General features: G+C 40.0%; 1 protein-coding gene across 6 annotated transcripts in view; it reads left to right on the forward strand.

Moving 5' to 3' along the window:
• Nucleotides 1-20037, forward strand: part of FAM168B (family with sequence similarity 168 member B) — a 79503-nt gene that overhangs the window by 20034 nt on the left and 39432 nt on the right. For 4 of the 6 annotated variants that reach the window (XM_049889055.1, XM_049889052.1, XM_049889054.1 and 1 more), the window contains exon 3: nt 3791-3874. The exons of 1 other annotated variant lie outside the window; for it this stretch is intronic. In XM_049889055.1, the coding sequence (XP_049745012.1) occupies nt 3791-3874 (84 nt within the window). Of the gene's footprint in view, nt 1-3338; nt 3442-3790; nt 3875-20037 lie in introns of all 6 variants that reach the window. One more of the 6 variants, XM_049889056.1, reaches the window with a different exon arrangement.

The following is a 20037-nucleotide window of genomic DNA, read 5'->3' on the forward strand; positions in this document are numbered from 1 at the left end:
GTGATTTGATTTTGACTGTTGTCTCCAAGGAAACCCTGGTGGCATAGTGGTTAAGTGCTACGGCTGCTAACCAAAAGGTCAGCAGTTCGAATCCACCAGGCACTCCTTGGAAACTCTATAGGGCAGTTCTGTTCTGCCCCCTAGGGTCCCTATAAGTTGGAATTGACTCGACGGCAGTGGGCTTTTTTTTAATGGGGGATCGTCTCCGAGCCATCAATAAGGTATTGTATTTTTTTTTTTTTTTTTTTTATGTTTGCTTACTGCATCTTAGCTTCTTGTGTTGTTTTGATGTGCCCAAATAGGCTGCTCGAGTGAGCTAGTTTGGTTACTGGCCCCTTGGGAAACTCTAATGTCTTGTCACCAGGTGGTTAGAGTTGTTAATAGTATGTGAGCCCAGGAGTCTGTTCACTTTTCTTGTATGGATTCAGCTCAGGTATGCAGGTAGTTGGTTACCAAGTGTGTGGTGCAGGTTCTCACCTATAGTTGTAGACGAGCAGGGGTGATTGGTGTAGGTACAGGTGTCTGGCTACAGTAGGGGGTCACATGCTGAGCAAGGCATGGGGCTGACAACTGTCTGAGTGTCTGTGAGGCAAGCATGTCCCTGTTCCCTACAGCGTGTAGGTGGGTGGGTTTTGCAGCTAGACTGTGGGCACCCGATACTGTTGGCTGTAAGGACTGGGAGGCACCACTTAATCTTGGACCCCTGTCGCAGGTGGCTGGGTATCATGGGTGGAGCCACCAGTCCTCAGGCCCCTGATGTGGGTAGGTCAGGACCCTGCTTAATAGGCAGAGCAGTGTTAAATGACATGAACCTGCCTCTGCACCATATAGCTTATACAGTGAAGTTAGACTTCAGGTATATACCCTGTTGTACTGTGCTAATGAGAGCCTACGCTGTGAAATGAGCCCACACAGGTCTTTGCAGGGGTGAAAGGCATTCAAAGTCCGTAGACCCCTTATGCCTGTGCCTAGGCAAAGAAGATGTTTCTGCTGTGAGTTCCTGGTTTAGGGCAGCCGACAGATTATTTTTTTCCCGTTTGTTAATCTGTTCCCTCTCCAAGGCCAGGAAAATAGCTCAGGGCTTGTGCAGGGTCCTTCTGGCCCAGGGGATGCAGTCGGGTGCAGAGCGGGAAGGGAGAGGGAGTGGGAGAGAAGTTTTTCCTGAAGTGGTATTTTTGGATCGTGATAGGCCGTTTGCCTATCCAGGGCTGCTTCTCACTTGTTCTGGTGGGTTGAGTGGAATCTTCGTCGTACCTCTGCTTGCCTCACTGTGCTCACGGCAGCGGAATCGGCCTGCAGGGTGCTGGTTACCGCTGGGTCAGGTCTGGCAACTCCTTGCTGATTCTGAGTCCTTTCTCCCTCCACCTGCCACTCAGTCTGATTCCTCAGCTTTGCCTTTGATGTTCGGGCTCCTAGCTTGTCATATATAATCAATTCACTTGTTTTTTTGGGTCTTTGTTGTGAGATGACCCCAGGAAGCATCTGACTCCTCTGCCACCTTGGCCCCACCTCCAGAAGGTTAGGATAGGAAGGACCAAGCAAACTCTAGCAAAGCAAGTATAGAAGCAGATGATTCCCCCTAACAATTTACAGGTAGAGTTTATGGAGAGAGATGAGGAAATACAGATGTTGTTGGGATAGTGGTAGTGGCCTACAGGATATGATCTAGGCCAGTGGCTTTTTAAACTTTTTAATAATGAAGTCTTTTTTTTTAATTCTAAATGGATTCCTGGAATAAGATATATCACAGCAGCTCCTGTGGGTAAATTGAGGACCGGCTCCAGAGCCTACTTGGACTTCCTCTGCCTGCAGCTGGGACCTCTAAAGAATCTCTCAAGGCCCTTAGAACACAGATTGAAAACCACCGACCTACTCTTCAAAATGACCATTCTAGGCCTGTTTCAAGTCAGAGTTGTCCTTGATGTCCAAGAGGACTTAACTTGATAAAACATTTGACCACTACGTGTTGTGCTCTGCTAACGAGAGAGGGCAAATGGGGAAAGTGATAGTCCAGGAGGGAAACCCAAAATAGGTTTTGCTGACGTAGAGGAGGATCAGTTTTGAGACAGGAAAGCAACTCTGAAGCAATGGATTTATATGAGAGGTGAGAACTGGGCACTTCCAAGTAGGGATTCCTGGGGACTAGTGGGGTCGAAGACTCCTGTCCTGAGATGAGGAGTTCCAAGTGAACCTGCAGGACAGCGTAGCAAGCACTTCCAGGCTGTGTTGGCCACCCATGTGAGGAATTCACGCAAGGAACTTTATTCAGAGCCTTTAAAAATCCGGATTCACAAAGGTATTATTATCTTTGGAATTTCACTCAGAACTTGCCCCGAGTTTTCATCTTGTCTTTATTGTTTCCTCACTTTGGCTACTGTTACCACCACAGTCCCTTCAGGGGTCCTTTTCTGCCTTGAATGTCCTGGTCCAAGTGTCCTAGGAGACACTGTCCTCTGGGTGTCCTTAACACAGTTATTCATTTATTCCTGAAGACTGCTGTTCTATTTCAACTTGTTTATTTACAGATGAAATAAGACAGGAATAGAGAAGCTACAGCTTCTCAAAACTAGTTAATGACAATAGTTAAGACTAGTGAGCCTGGGGCATCATTGGCTGTGTGTCTGGATATAGAAAAAGCCCCTGGTTATCCAAATGAGTGGCATGTCCTACATTGTGAACCGGAGTGGGCCAGGCAGAAGGTGAGTGCTTGCCTCACAGGTGTTGTTAAACACATGGCTAAGGCCGCTGCTGGTGGTGGACACCTGACAGCAGGATTTTAGCCATAGCACTACATATTTTATGTTTCTATTGTGTGCATGTTATTAGTGGTTGGGTTTAGTCTTATTAGGGATTAAGAAATACTCATTTGTATTAATAAAGATCATATTGCTTGAGAGTTTCTTCAAATAAGTAGATTGTGAAATTTGTTTTTTCTATTTCCTATGTGCTTGTGGTGCCATTAGAGCTCCTCAGTCAGAGACTGAGGTCAGTGACATTTACACCCTGACTGATAGAAATTGAGGATTGGCAGCATATGAAGAAACCTGAAATTAAATTAGAACTTTTAAACAGTGCCTTTCCTTTGAAAACCCAATGTAGCAGACTTCTGTTCTGACACACGAGTCATCATGATTTGGAATAGACTTGATGGCAACTAGTTGGTTGGTTTAAAAAAAAAAAAAATTAGCTTCTAGGTGAAAATGTACAGTAATATGGGTACTTATTTGCAATTAACGAGAATAAATTAAATTATTAAAACACCTTTTGCTGCTCATGGGTAGCAGCAAAAACAGTCTTGAATCCAAGTAAGATTTTAATCTGTTTTTCATACTTGATAGCGTGAAAGCAGATGAACGGTACCCCCTTCAAGTCTTAACAGAATAAACCAGGACCTAGCGCAGGATGCGCTGAGCACTCTTATTACTGTTGCGAAGCATTAAGGTGATTAGAATGTGGAATAACTGCCTTAACTGTTGGGGCTTTCTTGACTTCAGCTTTTGTATGTGTGTCTTGTGGTTATGATTTTGCTACTTGGACCGTGGGCTTATACCTCAGTTTTTGCTCAAATTTTTCAGTTCTCGAAGGTTGTAGGCACCTAATCACAGGTTTAAAAGATAGGATTCTGAATGTGATCTACTGAAGTTCTGGGGAAGGACGTTATGTTCTGGCACAGGTAATGCTGTGGGGGCCTTGGTACGTCAGTGTGCAGACCTATGGGAGTCCTGATTGTGAAATCATGTTACTGCTTAGCTTTATAACATCAGATTGTTTCATGTTTGTTTTTCTCCAGCTGGTTTCCCCATGGGCTATGCAGCAGCAGCTCCTGCCTATTCTCCTAACATGTACCCTGGAGCAAATCCTACCTTCCAAACAGGTATGCGGGCCAGTTTGTGCTGGTTAACAGAAATGCTTTGTACGTGCAGCTGTGGGAGAATGTGTAGTAGGTGGATTTTGAGAAGAGTGGTTATAGTATTAGGATTTGGGTGAATTGATTTTTGGGTTCATAAAATTAGCCTTGTCGATAAGTATAATAGGAGCTTAATTCCCATTGCATGGAAAGCTTTACTTATTGGTATTTCTGATGGATGTCCTTCCATAACACAAAACCTCATTTTTTTTTTAATTGTATGTTTTAAGTGAAAGTTTACAAATCAAGTCAGTCTCTCATACAAAAATTTATATACACCTTGCTCTGTTCTCCTAGTGCTCTCCCCCTAAAGAGACAGCACACTTCTTCTCTCCACCCTGTATTTCCATGTCCATTCAGCCATCTTCTGTCCCCCTCTGCCTTCTCATCTCCCCTCCAAACAGGAGTTGCCCACATAGTCTCATGTGTCTACTTAATTCAAGAGGCTCATTCCTCGCCAGTATCATTTTCTGTCCTATAGTCCAGTCCAATCCCTGCCTGAAGAGTTGGCTTTGGGAATGATTCCTGTCCTGGGCTAACAGAAGGTCTGGGGACCATGACCTCTGGGGTCCTTCTAGTCTCAGTCAGACCATTAAGTCTGGCTCTTTATGAGAATTTGAGGTCTGCATCCCGCTGCTCTCCTGCTCCCTCAGGGGTTCTCTGTTGTGTTCCCTGTTAGTGTAGTCATCAGCTGTAGCCAGGCACCATCTAGTTCTTCTGGTCTCAGGCTGATGTAGTCCCTGATTTAGACGGCTCTTTCTGTCCTTTGGGCTCGTAATGAGCCTGTGTCTTTGGTGTCCTTCATTCTCCGTTGCTCCAGGTGGGTCCAGACCAATAGATGCATCTTAGATGGCTGCTTGCTAGCGTTTAAGACCCCAGACGCCACACTCCAAAGTGGGACGCACAATGTTTTCTTAATAGATTTTATTGTGCCAATTGAACTAGATGTCCCCTGAAATCATGGCCCCCAAACCCCTGCCCCCTACTACAATGGCCTTCAAAGCATTTGGTTTTTTCAGGAAAATGCTTTGCTTTTGGTTTAGTCCAGTTGTGCTGACCTGTCCTGTATTGTGTGTTGTCTTTCCCTTCACCTAAAATAGTTCTTATCTACTATCTAATTAGAGAATACCCCTCTCCCTCCCTCCCTCCCTCCCTCTCGTAACCATCAAAGAATACTTTCCTCTCTGTTTATAGTATTTCTTGAGTTCTTATTATAGCGGTCTCATACAAAAAAAAAAAAGTCCCATTGCAGCTGACTAGTTTCACTCAACATAATACCTTCCAGATTCCTCCATGTTATGAAATGTTTCACGGATTCATCATCGTTCTTTATGAATGCGTAGTATTTCTTTGTGTGAATATACCATAATTTATTTATCCACTCATTCCTTGATGGGCACCTTGGTTGCTTCCATCTTTTTCTGTTGTAAACAGTGCAGCAGTGAACATAGGTGTGCATATATCTGTTCGTGTAAAGGCTCTTATTTCTGTAGAATATATTCCAAGGAGTTGGATTGCTGGATCCTATGGTAGTTCCATTTTTAGCTTTTTAAGGAAGCGCCAAATCAATTTCCAAAGTGGTTGTACCATTTTACATTCCCACCAGTAGTGTATAAGTGTCTAGTCTTTCCACAACCTCGCCAACATTTATTATTTTATGTTTTTTGGATTAATGCCAGCCTTGTTGGAGTCAGATGGTATCTCATTGTAGTTTTGATTTGCATTTCTCTAATGGGTAATGATTGTGAGCATTTCCTCATGTATCTGTTAACTACCTGAATGTCATCTTCAGTGAAGTGATTATTCGCATCCTTTGTGCATTTTTTGATTGGATTATTTGCCTTTTTGTAGTTGAGTTTTTGCAGTATTGTGGAGATTTTAGAGATCAGACACTGATGGGAAATGTCATAGCTAAAAACTTTTTCCCAGTCTATAGGAAATCTTTTTAGTCTTTTGGTGAGGTCTTTGAATGAGCATAGGTGTTTAATTTTTAGGAGCTCCCAGTTATCTAGTTTTTCTTTTAGCATTTGTGCATTGTTAGTAATGTTTTGTATACTGTTTATGCCATGTATTAGGGCTCCTAGCGTTGTCGGTATGTTTTCTTCCCTGATCTTTATCCTTTCAAATTTTATATTTAGGTCTTTGATCCATTTTGAGTTAGTTTTTGTGCATGGAGTGAGGTATGGGTCTTGTTTCATTTTTTTGCCGAGACTGCCTTTTCCCCATGGAAGTGACTTTGGGCCTTTGTCAGAAACCCTGGTGGCGTAGTGGTTAAGTGCTACAGCTGCTAACCAAAGGGCCTGCAGTTCGAATCCTCCGGGTGCTCCTTGGAAAACTCTATGGGGGCAGTTCTACTCTGTCCTGTAGGGTTGCTATGAGTCAGAATCGACTCGACGGTACTGGGTTTAGTTTGGTTTGGTTGGGCCTTTGTCAAATATCAGCTGCTCATATTTGGATGGATTTATGTCTGGATTCTTGATTCTGTTCCATTGACCTGTGTATCTGTTGTTGTACCAGTACCACTTTGTTCTTCTTTTTCAGTAATGCTTTACTTATCCGGGGCCTCCATATGAAGTTGGTGATTTGTTTTTTCATTGCATTAAAAAATATCGTTGGAATTTGAATTGGAATTGCATTCTATCTATAGATGGCTTTTGGTAGAATAGACCTTTTTACAAATTTAAGTCTTCCTGTCCCTGAGCAAGGTACGTTTTTCCACTTACGTAGGCCTCTCTTGGTTTCTCGCAGTAGTGTCTTGTAGTTTTCTTTATGTAGGACTTTTATGTCTCTGATTAGATTTATTCCTAAGTATTTTATCTTCTTGGGGGCTACTGAAAATGGTATTGATTTGGTGGTTTCCTCTTCGATGTTCTTTTTGTTGGTGTAGAGGAATCCAACTGATTTTTGTATGTTTATCTTGTATCCTGATACTCTGCTGAACTCTTCTATTACTTTCAGTAGTTTTCTGGAGGATTCCGTAGGGTTTTCTGTGTATGAGATATGTCATCTGCAAATAGAGATACTTTTAGTTATTCCTAACCAATCTGAATGCCTTTTATTTCTTTATCTAGCCAAATGCTCTTCCTAGGACCTCCAGCACAATGTTGAATAAGAGTGGTGATAGAGGACATCCTTGTCTGGCTCCTGTTCCTGAGGGGAATGCTTTCAGGCTCTCTCCGTTTAGGATGATGTTGGCTGTTGGCTTTGTATAATGCCCTTTATTATTCTGAGGAGTTTTCCTTCTGTTTTTATTTTGCTGAGAGTTTTAATCATGAGTGGACATTGAACTTTGTCAAAGGTTTTTCTGCATCAGTTGATAGGGTCATGTGGTTCTTGTCTTTTGTTTAATTTATATGATGGATTGCATTAATTGTTTTTCTGATGTTGAACCATTCCTGTATACCTGGTATGAATCGCACTTTGTCCTTGATATGTTGTTAAATTCTATTTACTAGAATTTTGTTGAGGATTTTTGCATCTGAGTTCATGAGGGATATAAATCTGTAATTTTCTTTTTTGTGTGGTATGTTTACCTGGTTTTGGATCAGGGATATGCTGGTTTCATAGAATGAGTTTGGAAGTATTCTGTCCTTTTCTATTCTCTGAAATATCTGTAGTAGTAGTGGTGTTAACTCTTCTCTGAAAGTTTGGTAGAACTCTCCAGTGAAGACATCCGGGCCAGAGCCTTTTTTTGTTGGGAGTTTTTTAATTACCTTTTCAGTCTCTTCTTTTGTTATGGGTTTATTTAGTTTTTCTACCTCGGTTTGTGTTAGCTTAGGTAGGTAATGTGTTCCTAGAAATTCATCCATTTCATCTAGATTTTTAAATTTGTTAGAGTACAGTCTGATATGATTCTTTTAATTTCAGTTGGGTCAGTTGTGATATTGCCAATCTCATTTCTTATTCATTTGCTTCCTCTCCTGTTTTTCTTTTGTTAGTTTGGGCAGTGGTTTATCAATTTTGTTAATTTTTTCCGAAAACCAGCGTTTGGTCTTGTTAACCCTTTCACCCCAATTGTTTTTCTGTTCTCTGTTTCATTTAATTCTGCTCTAATTTTCGTTATTTGCTTTCTTGTAGTGTCTGAGGTTTCTTTTGTTGCTCTTTCTCTACTTATAGTTGTAGGGCTTAATCTTTGATTTTGGCACTTCTTTTTGGAAGTGTGCATTTGTTGATATAATACGACCTCTGAGCACTGCTTTTGCTGTGTCCCAAAGGTTCCGATAAGAAGTGTTTTCATTCTCATTGGATTCTTTGAATTTCTTTATTCCATCCTTCATGTCTTCTATAACCCAGTCGTTTTTGAGCAGGGTACTGTTCAGTTTCCAAGTGTTTGATCTGTTTTCCCTGCTTTTTCTATTATTGATTTCTACTTTTATGGCCGTATGGTCAGAAAAGATGCTTTGCAATAAATTGATGCTTTGGATCTTGTTGAGGCTTGCTTTATGACCTAATGTGTGGTCTATTCTAGAGAATGTTCCGTGTGCACTGGGAAAGAAAGTACACTTGGCTACTGTTGGGTGGAGTGTTCTGTATATGTCTGTTAGGTCAAGTTGGTTGATTGTGGCATTTAGATCTTTCGTGTCTTTATTTACATTCTTTCTCGATGTTCTATCCTTCACAGAAAGTGGTGTGTTGAAGTCTCCTACTGTTATTGTGGAACCATCTTATCTGACTTTTCAGTGCTGTTAGAGCTTGTTTTATGTATCTTGCAGCCCTGTCATTGGGTGCATAAATATTTAATATGGTTATATCCTCCTGGTATATTTTCTGTTTAATCATTATATAGTCCTTCCTCATCCTCTGTGGTGGATTTAACTTTAAAGTCTATTTTGTCAAAAATTAATATTGCCACTCCTGTTCTTTTTTGATTGTTGTTTGCTTGGTATGTTTTTTTCCATCTTTTGAGTTTTAGTTTGTTTATGTCTCTGAGTCTAAGGTGTGTCTCTTTTAGGCTGCATATAGATGGATCGTGTATTTAATCCATTCTGCCACTCTCTGTCTCTTTATTGGTGCATTTAGTGTGTTTATAGTCAGTGTAATTATGGATAGGTATGAGTTTAGTGCTGTCGTTTTGATGTCTTTTTTTGTGTGTTGACAGTTCCTTTTTCCCACTGAATTTTCTGTGCTCAGTAGTTCATCTTTATATGTTTTCCACTTTTTCGTTGTTGATTTTGTTTTTGCTGAATCTATTTTTTTGTTGTATTTTATTTTGATGCGTTGGATTGTTAGTCTCCTTTTTTGGTTACCTTAATATTTACCCGTATTTTTCTAAGTTTAAACTTAATTTTTGTTTCTGTATATATTGCCTTAACTTCCTCTCCATATGAAAGATTCTTGACTGTATTTGTTAGTCCCTCTTTATTGTTTTGATATGGTTTTCTTTTACACAATGACATTGCTGTTTCCCTGTTTTGAGCCTTTTTTTAATCTTCATTTATTTTTGTGATTTCCCTGCTTTGGTTGACATCTGGTTGCTCTGCTCTGTGTTCTAGTCTTAGGTTGATATCTGATATTATTGATTTTCTAGCCAGAGAACTTCCTTTAGAATTTCTTGTAGTTTTGTTTTTGTTTTCATGAATTCCTAAACTTCTGTTTATCTGGAAATGTCCTAATTTCCCCTTCATATTTGAGAGCCAGTTTTGCTGGATATACGATTCTTGGCTGGCAATTTTTTTCTTTCAGTGCTTTATATAAGTCATCCCATTGCCTTCTTGCCTGCATGGTTTCTGCGGAGTATTCTGAGCTTATCTTATTGACTCTCCTTTGTAGGTGAGTTTTCGTTTATCCCTAGCTGCTCTTCAAATTCCCTCTTTATCTTTTGTTTTGACAAATTTGATTATGTCTTGGTGACTTTCTTTTGAGATCTACCTTATGTGGAGTTCGATGAGCACCTTGGAAAGATATCTTCTCATCATTCACCGTATCAGGGAAGTTTTCTGCCAACAAATCTTCAACAATTCTCTATGTATTTTCTTCCCTGTTCTGGTACTACTGTCACTCCTACGTTATTTCTCTTGATAGAGTCTCACGTGATTCTTAGGGTTTCTTCGTTTTTTTAAGTTCTTTTATCTGATTTTTTTTGCATGTATTGGTGCCCAGTATTCCATCTTCAGTCTCACTAATTCTGCCTTCTATTACCTCAGTTCTGCCCCTTGACTTTCTGTAGAGGTGTCTAATTCTGTAATTTTATTGTTAGTCTTCTGAATTTCTGATTGCTGTCACTTTATGGGTTCTTGCAACCTTTTAAATTTTTCAGTATAATCTTGAATAACCTTTTTAGTTTCTTCAGCTGCTTTATCTGTGTGTTCCTTTGCTTTTTCTGTGTTTTCCTTAATGTCCTTCCTGATGTCTTGAAGAGTTCTGTATATTAATCTTTTGCATTCTACATCTGGTAATTCCAGGAAGACACCTTCATCTGGAAGATTTCCTTGATTCTTTGTTTTGAGAGCTTGTTGAAGTGATCATGGTCTGCTTCTTTATGAGATTTGATATTGAGCGTTGTCTCTGAGCCACCTGTAAGTTATTGTGTTAGTGTATGTTTGCTTACTGTGTCCTATCTTCTTGCTTTGTTTTGTTATGATATGCCGAAATAGGCTGCTTGAGTGAGCTAGCTTGATCATTAACACCTTTTAAGCTCTAACGTCCTGTCATCAGATGGCTAAAGCTGTTACCACGTTCATGAGCCTTGGATTCTGTTCACTTTTCTTGTGTGGTATAGGGTCTGTCCTACAGTCTTAGAGGGGCAGGGGTGATTGGTATTGGTACAGGTATCTGGTTGCAGTAGGGGGTCACGCTCTGAACAAGGCAGGGGGCTGACAGCCACCCCCCGAGTGTCTGTGAGGAATGCGCATCCCTGTTCCTTAGAGCACACAGGTGGGTGGGATCTGCAGCCAGACCATGGTCACCCAGTGCTTTTGGTTGTAAGGACTGGGAGGTACCAGTTATCCTTGGACCCTTGTTGTGGATGGCTGGGTGACCTGATTGGAGCCACCAGTCCTTAGGCACCTGATGTGGGTAGGTGAGAACCCTGTTTAATAAGCAAAGGAGTGTCAAACATCAAACACCCACCTCTCCACCACACAGCTGAAACATTTGCAGTCTGCCAACAGGGCTGATTCTCCTGAAATGGACCCACACAGGTTCATGCAGTGGTGAAAGGTGTTCAAAGTCCACAGGCCATTTGTGCCTGGACAGGAGCTGTGTCTGTTCTGAGCTCCCCAGCTTAGTGAACCTGGCAGGTTATCTTTTCCCCTGGTTGTGAATATATTTCTTTTCCAAGCTGGGAGAATGAGTCAGGGTGCTCAGTAGGACCTATCTCAGGCCCAGGGAAATGGACAGCCACTGAAGCCGGCTTGGGGGCTGGGGGCATGGTAAAATAAATGCAAGCACTTAGCTTTTGCCGAGAGTGCCGTTCTTTTCTGGCGCTGGAGGCGTGAGTAGGCTCTGCAGCTCACTGTCTCTCTCTGAGGAAACTGCATCTGGGATGCTACCGCCAGGCCTGCTAGAGTCGCTCCAGGAAATTACACCTGCGGGTTCCTGGCGATTCAGGTCTGGCACTCCTGTCCTCTTCGGAACCATCTCTCCCTCCCCTTGCTGCTTAGTCTGTTTTCTAATTGGCATTGATGTTTAGGGCTTCTAGCTTGTCATAAACATAATCGTTTCACTTGTTTTTTTTGTTTCCTTGTAAGAGAGATCACTGGAAGCGTCTGACTACTATGCCATCTTGGCCCCACCTTCCAAACCTTCATTCTTATCACTGGGTGGTTATAGGCTGCATAACATTGTGCCAGTTGTTCTAGAACATCTGTCCATCAAACCATGTTAATTGCCACGTTAGTAGGAGGAATTTCCATGTTAACATTTTTAGAATTCTGATTTCTCTCCAGTACTTTAGCACTTTGGTTGTAAGTGACTAATTGTTTCATCTTTCCTTGTACAGAGTATTTTTTATGAATACCTTGTTTTCTGTCTAAGGTGAATGAAAATATTCTTAGATGTTAGAAATCAGTGTTAAGATTGAAAGTGGACTTGATTGGGGCTGTGAATCTGTTAAAGGTCACTTGTAGTAGAGTTTTTCCTCCTGTGATCCCTTACTCTGTCTTGGTTCATTTGGGTGTTCAGTCACTGTGACTGGTTTTTGTGGCTCCGACACAGCATTGGTTGTCCTTTTCCAACCTAAGTGCTTGGGTTGGCCTCTCCAGGACGTGCCTTACTCTCATGGGACTGCAGGGCCGTTCTTTATCCCTCAGAACACCTATCTCTACAGAGCTATTCTGACAAAAAAGGAGACAACAAGTGTCTTTTCCTGAGTTCTTCCTATTTTATTAATCATAAAGTTCTGCTTTCTGTGACCCTTATCTCTTTTCCATCTTCACAGCCACCTTTGTTTAGCCCTTAGCTTGTAGCCTTAGAAAACCTTTTCCCTGATACAGCCTGCTTTGACTGTTCTTTCCTTAGGTTCATGTTACCTGCCCAGAGTAATGTTCAAAGTTTTCTAAATGGTTTCCCATTGACTATATAAGACAGTTAAGCCAAGACTCTTGACTTTAAATCCCTAGCTCTTTGCCACATTGGCCTGTTTGTTCTTTCCTAAATGGTTTTGTATTCTTGCCCAGCTTTTATTCATGTTTTCTGTCCCACCTGGACTAGTACCTACTATTTTCTATCTGTCTTCTGGGCTCTGTTATGAAACATCCCTTCTGTGGTAGGTTCTCTAATACCACCACTTTATGCTGTTACTCATTTGATTCTTTAAGGTCTATGTTGCAACGCCCCTTTCCTTTTGTAAAAATCTCACCTTGTTTGACTGTTTTTTTTTTTTCTTTTACAGCTTTATTGAGATGTAAGTGACATATAGTAAACTGCACATGTTTAAAGTGTACTGTTTGATCAGTTTTGATATAATGTATACACCCATTACCACAATTTAGAGAGTGAACATATCCATCCTCAAAAGTTTTCAGGTCGATCATTGATCTGCTTTCTCTTCCTCAGATTAGTTTATTTTCTAAAATTTTATATAAATGGAATTATACAGAATGTAATCTTTTTTTTTTTTTTGGACTGTTTTCACTTAGCATAATTATTTTGAAATTCACCCATGTTGTAGTGTGTGTCAGTAGTTTATTTATTTTTATTGCTGGGTGGTATTCCATAGTAAGGATGTACGACAATTTGATGAACACGTTGGATTGTTGGTACTTTTTTGCTGTTATAAATAAAGCTGCTGTGAATAGTCGTGTACAAATCTTTGAATGGACATGTGTTTTCATTTTTCTTGAGTAAATATGAAGGAGCAGAACGACTGGTTCTTTCGATAAGTGTACGCTGGGCTTTATAAGAAACTGCCAAACTGTCTTCAAAGTGGTTGTACCATCTTACAGTTCCAGCAGTGGTGCATGAGCGTTCCATTTTCTCCATGTTGTTGTTAGCAGTTAGTCTGGTCAGTCGTTAATTTTAGCCATCTTAGTATATGGGGGTATCTCACAGTGTTTTTAATTTCTATTTTCCTACTAACCAGCAATGTTAAACAGCTTTTCAAGTACTTATTTGCTATCTGCATATTTTCTGTTCATATCTTTTACTGTATGTCAGTTATTGGGTTGTTTTCATTTTATTATTGAATTTTGAAAGGTTTAATATAATTTGGATACAAATCCTTTACCAAATATATAATTTGCAAATATTTTCTCCTAGTCCATATGCAGCTTTTTTTTTAATTCTTACAGTGCCTTTCAAAGAGAAGTTTTTAAGTAATGGATTCCAGTTTATCATTGTGTACTTTTGTGGGTCATGCTTTCGGTATCACGTTCATAAAATCTTTGATTAATCCAATATCACATAGGTTTTCTTTTAGAAGTTTTGTAGTTTTAGGTTTTATATTTAGATCTCTGACCCATTTCTTTGTAAGTTTTGCTCCCAAGAATACGTCAAAGTTCATTTTTTGCAGACCACCATAAAATAAAAGTCACTGTTCCAGAATTTTCAAAAGTAGCCCACCTTTACTTGTTTTCTTTATGAAGTACAACTGAATGTAAAAATATACTAAAAAGTTCAACTCTTTTTTATTCTTTTTTTTTGGGAGGGGGGGAAAGGGCTTCAGGTGTATTTGAGGCTGGCAAAGCTGTCCTTGTTAAAAGTTTGCATTGCCCCCCCAAAGGGGAAGGTCGTGTCTGGAGGTCAGGTGCTAACACTTAAAAAGCGTCCTTAGTTGCCACTGTTCCAAGATTACTTTCAAATTGTTCCTCAAACTCAAAAGCTAGGGCAGGGAGATGGAAGTAAAGGGCCTGGTGGCAACTCTGGTTGCCTGGTGTGCCCGGTTTATTTAAAGGTGTGAGCGTGAGTGGGCTCCGGACAGTTGCTGGCTGCAAGAGTGCTGGCCCATCGTTGCCCAGTGATCTAATTGCATAGGAGAAGATGGGAATAGAGATTTTTTTAAATTGTGCTTTAACTGAAAAGTTTACAAACCAAGTCACGCTCTCATACATACAACAGCTTATGCACACCTTGCTACGTACTCCTAGCTGCTCTCCTGCTAATGTGGCAGCACATTCCTCCCCTCCACGGTGTATTCTCCATGTTGAGCCAACCACTCCTGTCCCTCTCTGTTTTCTAATCTCACCTCCATATAGGAGCTGCCCACCTAATCTCATGTGTCTGCTTGATCTAAGAAGCTCACTCCTCACCAGTATCATTTTCTGTTTTTTAGTCCTGTCCAGTGCCTGTCTGAAGAGTTGGCTTCAGGAATGGTTCCAATCTTGGGCTAACAGAGGGTCCGGAGGCCATGACCTCTGGGGTCCCTTCAGTCTCAGTCAGACCATTAAGTCTGGTCTTTTTACAAGATTTTGAGGTTTGCATCCCACTGTTCTCCTGGTCTGTCAGGGATTCTCTGCTCTGTTTCCTGTCAGGGTAGTCTTCAGTGATAGCCAGGCACCATCTAGTTCTTCCAGTCTCAGGCTGATGTAGTCTCTGGTTTATTGGCCCTTTCTATCTCTTGGGGCTTATATTTACCTTGTGTCATTGGTGTTTTTCATTCTCCTTTGCTCCAGGTGTGTTGAGACCAATTGATGCATCTTAGATGGCTGCATACTTGCGTTTAAGACCCCAGACACCACTCACCAAAGTGGGATGCAGCATTGTTTTCTTAATACATTTTGTTATGCCCCCTGACTCAGGTGTGCCCTGAAACCATGGTCCCCAGATCCCTGTCCCCGTTACTCTGGCCTTTTGAAGCATTTGGTTGTATTCAGGAAACTTCTTTGCTTTTGGTTTAGTCCAGTTGTGCTGACCTCCCTTGTATTGTGTGTTGTCTTTCCCTTCATTTACAGTAGTTCTTGTCTACTGTCTAATTAGCGAATACCCATCTCCCTTCCTCCCCACCCTCGTAACCATCAAAGAATATTTTCTTCTGTGTTTAAAATTTTCTTGAATTTTTATAATAGTGGTCTCATGCAATATTTGTCCTAACTAATTTCACTCAGCATAATGCCTTCCAGATTTCTCCATGTTATATTTCATGTATTCATCATTCTTAATCATTGCGTAGTATTCCATTATGTGAATATACCATAATTTATTTATCCATGCATCTGTTGATGGGCACCTTGGTTCCTTCCATCTTTTTTCTGTTGTAAACAATGCTGCAGTGAACATGGGTGTGCATATATCTGTACGTGTGAGAGCTCTTATTACTATAGGATATTTTCCAAGGAGTGGGATTGCTGGATTGTATGGTAGTTCTATTTCTAGCTTTTTAAGGAAGTACCAAATTGATTTCCAAAGTGGTTGTACCGTCTTACTATTCCCACCAGCAGTGTATAAGTGTTTAAGTCTCTCCAGAACCTCTCCAACATTTTTTTATTTTGCGTTTTTTGGATTAATGCCAGCCCTGTTGGGGTAAGATGTATCTTATTGTAGTTTTGATTTGCATTTCTCTAGTGGCTAATGATGGTAAGCATTTCCTCATGTATCTGTTAGCTACCTGAAAGTCTTCTTTGGTGATGTGCCTGTTCATATCCTTTGTCCATTTTTCAATTGGGTTATTTGTCTCTTTGCTGTTGAGTTTTTGCAGTATCATGTAGATTTTAGAGATCAGACGCTGATCGGATTTATTGCAGCCAAAAACTTCTTCCCAGTCTGAAGGTTGTCTTTTTACTCTTTGGTGAAGTCTTTGGATGAGTGTGTTTGATTTTTAGGAGCTCCCAGTTACCCATTTTCTCTTCTGGTGTTTGCATTGTTAGCAATGTTTTGTATACTGTTTATGCCGTGTATTAGGGTTCCTAGAGTTGTCCATATTTTTTCTTCCCTAAACTTTATTGTTTTAGATTTTATATTTAGGTCTTTGATCCATTTTGAGTTAGTTTTTGTGCATGGTGTAAGGATATGGGTCTTGTTTCTTTTTTTTGCAGATGGATCCAGTTATGCCAGCACCATTTGTTAAAGAGACTGTCTTTTCCCTGTTTAACTGACCTTGGGCCTTTGTCAAATATTCAGCTGCTCATATGTGGATGGATTTATGTCTGGATTCTCAATTCTGTTCCATTGGTCTATTTGTCTGTTATTGTATCAGTACCAGGCTGTTTTGACTACTGTGGTGACATATACTAGGCTCTGAAATCAAGTATTGTGGGGCCTTCCACTTTGTTCTTCTTTTTCAGTAATGCTTTACTTATCCGGGCCTCTTCCCCTTCCATGTGAAGTTGGTGAATTCGTTTCTCCATCTCATTAAAAAAGTCATTGGAATTTGAATCGGGATTGCATTGTATTTATAGTTCAAATTGGGTAGAATAGACATTTTCACTATGTCGAGTCTTCTTATCCATGAACAAGGTATGTTTTTCCACTTACGCAGGTCTCTTTTGGCTTCTTGCAATAGTAGTCTTATAGTTTTTGTTGTATAGGTCTTTTATGTCTCTGGTTAGATTTATTCCTAAGTATTATCTTCTTGGGGATTATTGTAAATGATACTGATTTGTTGATTTCTTCTTCAACATTTTCTTTGTTAGCGTAGAGGAATCCAACTGATTTTTGTATGTTTATCTTGTATCCTGATACTTTGCTGAACTATTATATTATTATTTTCAGTAGTTCTCTTATGGATTCTTTCAGGTTTTCTGTGTATAAGATCATGTCATCTGCAAATAGAGATAGTTTTACTTCTTCCTTACCAATTTGGATGACCGTTATTTCTTTATCTAGCCTACTTGCTCCAGGTAGGACCTCCAGCACAATGTTGAGTAAGAGTGGGGATAAAGGACATCCTTGTCTGGTTCTGAAGGGTGTAATGCTTTCAGACTCCAAGGGTAATGTTTTCAGACTCTCCATGTAGGATGATGTTGGCTGTTGGCTTTGTATAAATGCCCTTTATTATGTTGAAGAATTTGCCTAATATTCCTATTTTGCTGAGAGTTTTTATCATGAGTGGGTGTTGGACTTTGTCAAATGCCTTTTCCGTATCAATTGAGGAAATCCTGTGATTCTTGTCTTTTATTTATGTGGCAGATTACATTAATTGTTTTTCTAATGTTGAACCATCCCTGCATAACTGGTATGAATCCCGCTTGGTCATGGTGAATTATTTTTTGAAATGTTGTTGAATTCTATTGGCTAGAATTTTGTTGAGGATTTTTGTGTCTAAATTCATGAGGGATATAGGTTTGTAATTTTCTTTTTTGTGGTGCCTTTACCTGGTTTTGGTATCTGGGATATGCTGCCTGCATAGAGTTAGTTTGGGAGTGTTCCATCCTTTTCTGTGCTGTGAAATACCTTTAGTAGTTAGTGGTGTTAGCTCTTCTCGGAAAGTTTGGTAGAACTCTGCAGTGAAGCCATCAGGACCAGGGCATTTTTGTTGGGAGTTTTTAAATTATCTTTTCAATCTCTTCTTTTGTTATGGGTTTATTTAGTTGTTCTACCTCTGTTTGTCTTAGTTTAGGTAAGCAGTATGTTTCTAGAAATTTGTCCATTTCCTCTAGGTTTTGAAATTCATTAGGGTACAGTTTTTCATAGGAATATGATATGATTCTTTTAATTTCAGTTGGGTGTGTTGTGATATTCCCCATCTCATTTCTTATTTGAGTTATTTGCTTCCTCTACTGTTTTTCTTTTGTCAGTTTGGCCAGTGGTTTATTGATTTTGGTGATCTTTTCAAAGAACCAGCTTTGGGCTTGTTAAATTTTTTAATTGTTTTTCTCCTCTCTGTTTCATTTATTTCTGCTCTAATTTTTATTATTTACTTTCTTCTGGTGCCTGAGGGTTTCTTTTGTGCTCTCTATTTGTTCAATTTGTAGGAATAATTCTTTGATTTTGGCCCTTTCTTCTTTTTGGATGTGTGCATTTATTGATATAAATTGACCTCTGAGCTCTGATTTAGCTGTGTCCCAGAGGTTCTGATAGGAAATGTTTTCATTTTCATTGGATTCTGTGAATTTCTTTATTCTGTCCTTCATTTCTTCTATAACCCATTAGTTTTTGAGGAAAGTGTTGTTCAGTTTCCACGTACTTGATTTCTTTTCCCTGCTTTTTGTTATTGATTTCTGCTTTTATGTCTTTATGGTCAGAGAAGATGCCTTGTAATATTTCTTATGTTTTGGATTTTGTTAAGGCTTGTTTTATGACTAATATGTGGTCTGGGAATAAGAGATTTTTACATGAAATTTGTGAAAAAGACACTTTGTATGTTCTGTAAATGTCCTGTGTTTTTAGCCACCTAATCTGAGGCTGTGCCTGCTACTGTGCCCTTTTTCTCAGATTCCTTCTGTGTTTTCATATCCTGAATTTTTTTAATCTCTCTTTTCAGTGGGCCTTTCGCTTTATCTGATGAGCATGTCAAAGTCATTACGAATAAAAATATAAAATAAAAAGAGAAGGTGTGTCTTCATTCCTGCTGCCTTTGGGTCCTCTTACCACCACATTTGTAGAAAATACTAAGATAAAGCTCATCAGTAGTATAGATGCTGTGCACGTGGTATTGTCTCTTTTAGCAGTTTTTACAATCGTAACACTGCTTATTTCCCAGCTCCTCTTCCATGTGTGATGTAGAGTGTTCAGAGAACCATGAAATAACACGTCATGTCTTTTGCTGAAAGATCCGTTACTCTGAAAATGTAGAAGAGTGTCATTCATTTTGTCCTTTGAACAGGCGTGGTAGACTGAGTACACATGCAGCCAGAATGGGCTGTCCTCTTTTTTTTTTTTTTTTGGGAATCAGAACAATATATTGAAGAGCTTGGGTTGTGGAGTTACCTAGATGTGGTCTTTAATCCTGGCTGTGCTACTCCTGAGAGTGTTTTTTAATTGCATTTTTTGCATTTGTAAAATCAATAAGTATAGCATGTCATTAATACTTATGTATGGTTCTTTTTGTTTTATTGTTAGATAAGATTTACATAAACGAATTGCACAAATTTTAAGCAGATGATTCTTTGTGTTCTAACAGATGCACACACTTGGTGGCTTCTTGGAGTCATCTCTTTATCTTTAGCAGAGCCTACATTTAAGGCAGGTGTTGTAAAGAACATCTCAGATGATGAGGAGACCTAGGGCATTAGGAGGGCCTTCTTCAGCAGTAGGGCTCCATCAGAAGAAAAGAAAGGCACTGTAGGTTGACCTGTCATTGATTGTGCGCAAAGGACTTTTGTCTGTCAGTTTGTCATGCTGTGGTGGCTTGCGTGTTGCTGTGATTCTGGAAGCTATGCCACCGATTCCTCAAATAGCAGCTGGGTCACCCATGGTGGACAGGTTTCAGTGGAGCTTCTAGACTGAGACCAGGAAGGAAGTCCTGGTGATCTACCTCCAGGGCGGGGGTGGGGGGAGTTGGCTAGCGAAAATCTTAGCAGCAGAACGTTGTCTGATACAGTGCCGGAAGATGAGCCTCTCAGGTTGGAAGGCATTCAGTATAACTGGGGAAGAGCTGCCCCCGGAAAGTATAGTCAGCCGTAATGACATAGCTGGAATAAAGCTTTCAGGACCTTTATTTGCTGATGTGGCAGGACTCAAAATAAGAAGAAGTAGCCGCAATCATCCATTAATCATAACGTGGAATGTACAAAGTATGAATAGGAAAATCGAACTTGTCAAAAATGAAATAGAATGTGTAAAGATCGGTGTCTTAAGTATTAGCTGAAATGAACTGA

This window comes from Elephas maximus, chromosome 6 (assembly GCF_024166365.1).
Source record: "Elephas maximus indicus isolate mEleMax1 chromosome 6, mEleMax1 primary haplotype, whole genome shotgun sequence".
Classification (NCBI taxonomy): Eukaryota; Metazoa; Chordata; class Mammalia; order Proboscidea; family Elephantidae; genus Elephas; species Elephas maximus.